The 6147-nt window shown below is 37.1% G+C and overlaps 1 protein-coding gene across 1 annotated transcript; it reads right to left on the reverse strand.

The window, feature by feature from the left end:
* Positions 1 to 1278: 1278 nt before the first annotated feature.
* Positions 1279 to 5774, reverse strand: LOC107785244 (leucine-rich repeat receptor-like protein kinase TDR). Its single transcript, XM_016606497.2, has 2 exons — positions 3009 to 5774; positions 1279 to 1902 (listed from the first exon to the last, which is right to left on the reverse strand). The coding sequence occupies exons 1-2, from the start codon at positions 5671 to 5673 to the stop codon at positions 1493 to 1495; spliced, it is 3075 nt and encodes a 1024-aa protein (XP_016461983.2). The 5' UTR covers positions 5674 to 5774; the 3' UTR covers positions 1279 to 1492.
* Between the last annotated feature and the right edge of the window lie 373 nt (positions 5775 to 6147).

The raw sequence follows: 6147 nt of genomic DNA on the forward strand, positions 1-6147 counted from the left end.
AATGTAGCTGCATTTTGTTTTGCTTTGGTCTTGTTTGGGCATTAGTGCTTGAGTGTCAATGCAAAGCAGCTTTTCATTCCCTTTTTTCGTCGTGGCACATCTCTGGTAGTAGGCTCAACGTCGGCCTCTAAATCTGCAAAACATGTAAGGAGTGAGTCTACAACTCAGTAAGCATCACAGAGTGCCCATTAATAGGTGAGACAAGTCTCGTGTAATCACAGTGACTCACACTCATTAACTATAACTATACTCAGAAAGCTAAACTGGATACAACAACAACAAACCCAGTAAAATCTCACAAATGGGGTGAAAGCTAAACTGGATATCTAAAGTTGAAAATTCCCACCAAGATTAATTGGATCGTGTTAATTCTATTCTGACAGTGTGAAAATTACACTCCTATTTAAGTCATCCCAAAAAAAATCTATGGGTAGAAGGAGAAAGACATTGAGATAACGCTTCAAATCTCACCTAATAGAAGGTAAAGGGACGAGTTTAGTAAAGATCTAAACAACAAGCTTTGATATTTGAGAAAAAACCATAGGGCTTCGTTATTTTTCTATGAGACCCGGGAGGGGGATCTTACTTCCAAAGAAATCAAGCTTAGGAATGATTTAGTCATAAGCAAGATGATGAATGAAATTAGCAGTGTTTAAATTCTCAGTTAATCTAAAAGCCCAGTTCTATGTGGAAAAGAGATAAAGCTCAAGGGTCCATTGTATTCCATTTGCTAACAGGGTTAAGAAGAGGAGTAGCCAGTTCTTAAAAATCTTCATTCTTTAGCCTATGTGGAAGCCAGAATTTTAAGATCAAAGTTTATTACTAAAGTTTCTTCTAATTCATCTTTTCTTTTCCGGGATCTTATACAAATAGCCAAGTCGATTCATTGTTCATGGATTATATACTGACACGGTTATACACATATTATACATGATTTATTTTTTTATATATTCGCATGCCATTTATAGTTTAAGCGACTAAGTGTAGCGGTTGGATGAACGGCTATATTTAAGTTAATTCTTTTTTTTAAAGGTAAATGCTTGAGGCCCAAGAGTAGGGGCGGATACACCTTGCGGTAAGCGGTATCACGTGACACCGCTTCGTCGAATTGTTTGTTAAATATGTGTATATAGATAGTATACAAAATAAAAATGTTATGAATAATATAAAAAATAACATATATTGACACCGCTTACCAAAAATCCGGCGAATAATAGTGACCAAGAAAAAATGACAGTCATAGAGTAACGGTTCCCAAGGGGAGAACTCATCCAAGGATTTGTTAGCAAAGATACCCATGTCATAGCCTCAATCTAATGTCAAAGAACAAAGGAAAGAGAACACTCGGGAATGTTTCTATTAGCAAAAATTCAAGAAAGAAAAATATTAAGTACTAACTTCTCCTATACCAATCCCCCCACTATTTAAAGAGAAGACTAAGTTGAAAAATCAAATTAAAGAGAAGAAAAACAAGCCCAAATCTCCAATTATATTAACACTCCACATTGGCCTTTTGAGCCAAAGGAATAGCAGCAATTGCATTGTTATCACCAGTACCCACAGCTCCAGGCAACTTCCTCTTAGGCTTGGCCTCTTGCAACATAGACACAACGTCCCTCATCGATGGCCTGTCCGCCGGATTCCGGCTCGTGCAGAGCAATGCCACCCTTAGCAACAACATCATTTCCTCCCTCACAGAAAGACACGAAGCGCCAGCATTTTTATCCAACACGTCGTATATCCCATTTTTAGTCTTAATCTTGGACCTAAACCAATCTACAATACTATTTCCATCACCAAATTCTGGTTCTACTGATCTTTTCCCTGATAAAATTTCCATTAACACCACACCATAACTGTAAATGTCACTCTTCTCATCAACTTGCAATGTATACGCGTATTCTGCATCATTAAACACATAAACATGTTTAATAGTAGTAATAACTATGATGTCAAGTCTATAATAATGGAAAGATAAGAATTAAATAGTTTGTTATCATAGCAATTTGTCTGCTAGCGCAAAAAATGTTTGACTTTTGAACATTTAAAGTCAGGGAATGTAGTACTAGTACTAATAAATCAAAGGGGTTAAATACAATTTTGTATGACTAGCTTCACAAAATCTTGGTGGGTCCAAAGAATAACAAAAAGCAATAGTTTAAACGTAAAGGCGAAGGGAGCAATTCACGCGCAGTACTAGTGCGCAATTCTTCTGAAGCACTACAAAGTCGTGGCTAAAACTGCAAAAAGAGAAAAGAAACAGACGGTGGTTCCGCCGCCCTTACTCCTCCGCTTAAAATTTAGCTTATATAATTTTCACTTGAATTTTATTTTAAAATATATTTATGTTAAATTTGAAACTTCACAAAGAATTACGAGTAAAGAAATACTTAATGACCCTTTACTTAAAATTTTAGACCACCTCTTTTGCTAAACTAAAGAGACACATATGAGTTTAGTTTTTAAGGTTTTTTTTTATCATTGATGTTTCTAAAATTATAGGTTTATATCTACTATTTGTAGCAATTTTAATGAATCTTTAAATATAAATTTATGTTCTGCGTCAAAAATTATAAGTTCAATTGAACCATATGTTAGAAGACTATAGACACGGCTATTATCCTAATAAAAAGTTCAATCTAGAGATATCAGATTGTTGCGCTCAAATTCAAAAAATGAATTTACTGCTACTATATCTGGTTATGGTTAAAGAAGATTCCACTAATTTGAAGCAGTTGAGGCATTTGACATAGAATATTAACGACAAAAAAAAAACAAGATATATCATGCTTTCACTCAAAATGCATGATGTTAGTGACAATGACACCACGTTTAGCACGCAAGTGACCCCTTTTTCGTCACCCTACAAAACGAACTAAACGGATATGACAAATATTTTTTGGATAAACATCTAAAACAACCATGTAATTTCTTCAAAAAAACAAACAAAAAATTCTGTCAATAACAATTTAATTAAAGAATAAGATAAAAAGTTTAATAAAACTTACCAGGTGCAATGTAGCCATAAGATCCAGCGATTACCGACATAGATTCATCACACTGAATCAATTTAGCAACACCAAAATCAGCAACTCTAGCCTCCATTTCACCATCCAAAAGAATATTACTAGGCTTAAGATCGCGATGAACAATGACTGGATCACAATCATGATGCAGATAACAAATCCCCTGAGCCACCCCGAGCGCGATCTTGTACCTAGTAAGCCAATCAGCTACCAAATTAGCGTCCTTGTTCTTCCCATGCAACAAGTCGTCGAGGCTACCATTGGGCATGTACTCGTACAACAACATCGTACACTCGTTGTTGCTGCAACAACCTAACAATCTTACGATGTTCCTATGTCTTACGTTGCCTAAAACATCGACCTCGGCTAAAACGCCACGCCTTTTCCTGATCGTCTCCTTGTGTTTTCCCCATAGCTTTTTCACCGCTATGATCTCGCCACCTGGCATCTCGGCTTTGTACACTGTCCCTGTTGAACCCATTCCGAGGATCTTGTCCGTCATTGTCAAACACTCCAACACATCATCCGCCGTAAAGTTCAACCTCTGAAATGCCGTTAACTTCCACGGCCCAACTTCCCTTTCTCCCGAAAATCGCCTGCTGTAATTGGCGTGAAAACATCGGCTCCCGGCTATAAGGACAAACAACCCAATACCAAAAGCCGCAGCCATTATCCAGACAACTGCGCCAGCTGTCTTTTTTGGCTGCGGCTTGACTTCCAGGGCTCCAGCAGCGAGCCCGCTGGTCCCGCAAGGTTTTTGAACGACAGTACCACAAAGGCCTTCGTTTCCAACGAAGGACGAGGAATGTAGGCTTGAGAATATTGAGCCCGAAGAAGGCACTGGACCAGTGAGTTGATTATAGGACACATTGAAATTTTCCAAAGTACTGGAATTGGCAAAATTCGAAGGGATTGTTCCAGTGAGAAAATTATGAGACAAATCAACTTCCGTTATAGAAGGAATTGCAGATATTTCCCAGGGAATGATTCCAGTAAGCGAATTTCGTCGAAAATTCAAGCAAATGAGCTTCTCACAATGCTCAATATCCCATGGAATACTTCCTGTTAGATTGTTTCCTTCAAGCTCAACTTTGTACAAACTTCGACATCCTTTGAAATTGGGAATATTTCCGATTAGGCCACTGTAACTTGCTGAAAATATCTGTAAGCTTGTCGAACTCCAGATACTATCAGACAACTCACTGTTGAATGAATTCTCTGATATGTTCAAATACTCCAATTTGACAGCATTCCCAAAATCTTTTGGAATTGGACCGGAAAAATTGTTTTTGCTCATGTCCAAGAACGTTAAATTGGGCAAAAAACCGAAACCCAAAGGTATTGAGCCGTTGAGTCTGTTGTTTTGAATTCTAAACCGCGTTAACGCAGTGCAATTTGCTAAGGAAGAAGGAAGCTCACCAATAAACTGGTTTGAAAACAGGATCAGTTTAACTAAGTTGTTACTGAGACAAAGATTTGGTGGAATGGGACCTGATAATTGATTTGAAGAGACGTCAAGTTTTTGTAGCTTTGCATTTGAACCCAACTTCTGTGGTAAAATTCCAGTGAATGAATTATTCCACAAAGCCAACATTTCAAGATTAGGAAGCTCACCAATTCCTTGTGGAATTTCACCTGTTAAGTTATTGTTCATCAAATTCAAGAGGGTAAGTTCCTTAAATCCTGAAATCCCTTCAGGAATAGTTCCTGTGAGATAATTGTCGGATAAATCCAACGATTTCAACAATTTCAGTTTGGCGAAAGACAGCGGTATTATACCAAACAAATGGTTCTTGAAAAGAAGCAAATTTTCAAGCTTTGTCAAATTGCCTATCCCAAAAGGGAGAAAACCAGAAATGTTGGCTTGAGAAATATCAAGATAGTTCAAATTTGACAAAGAAGAAAATTCAACAGGGATACCACCACTGAAATTGTTGTAACCGATCTCTATATGTTCAAGCTGTTTCAACAAACCAAACTCAGGTAAAATTGGACCTGTTAATACATTTCCAGCCAAGTGTAAAAACTTCAGCTTTGAAAAGTTACCATAAGTTTTTGGAATTACACCCTCGAAATAACTTCCGCCAAGGTTAAGGTACTCAAGATTAGGAAGCTGAACAATTTCTTCAGGCAAAGGGCCTATGAAATCATTACTATATGCATTTAAGTGTGCTAAAGACTTGAGTCTTGAAATGCCAGGTGGGAACGTGGAATTAAAAGAGTTGTGACTAATGTCAAGAGTTTTAAGAAAAGGGAATTCGAAAAGGACTGTTTGGAGAGGACCATCTAAGGAATTTCCACTTAAATTAAGGTGGTGAAGGTGTACTAAGTTTCTGATATATGTTGGAATTGTACCAGAAAGATTTCTCCTTGAGAGATCAAGTGATGTGATTTGGCTAGTTTTTTTATCACATTTGATGCCAGACCAAGAACACCAAATATGTGAACTTGGTCTTGAAAAGGCAAGTGTAGGATCCCAGTCATGGAAATTGTTGTGAGGGTCATGAAAAGAGGATTTTAAAGACAAAAGAGAAATGAGTTGTAGAGGAAGATTTGAACTACTAATTGAGAAAACAAGAGAAAATCTTGTTAGAAAGAAGAAAACTGAGATGGCTGTGGTGAGAAAGAGAGAAAGGGAGTGTTTCATGGTTATGGTGGAATAGGAAATGGTTGAGAAATGGGGTGTGAAAAGAGAGGTAAATTTAAGGGAAGGGAAGGTTTTGATTGTTAGAAATTGCTTTTTAGGAGTGCTAGAAACAGAGTTTTTTTCATAATGATTTAGTTTGCCATCAGTGGGTTTTGTTTGGTGTGAAGAGAGAGAAAAGAAAATTTAAAAAGAAGTCCAAAAATCTAAATAAATATTTTTGATTTTCTACCCAGTGTCCGGTACGCACATTAGAACGAAATTGTATATTCGAATTCGTGACGCGTAAGGCCTATTAAGTGGGAAGCTCTTCTTAATATAATTTTTTCCATACCCAAGGCTCGAACTCGAGACCTCTTATTAATGATATGGGATCCTATTCATCACACCCTAACCCATATTGGTTAAATAAATACTTGTACTATTCCTTCTTCTTGTTGGTCTTTAGTTTCTGCTTCTACTTCTGTTTGTAACTCC

This window comes from Nicotiana tabacum, chromosome 4, assembly GCF_000715075.1.
Source record: "Nicotiana tabacum cultivar K326 chromosome 4, ASM71507v2, whole genome shotgun sequence".
NCBI classification, from domain to species: Eukaryota; Viridiplantae; Streptophyta; class Magnoliopsida; order Solanales; family Solanaceae; genus Nicotiana; species Nicotiana tabacum.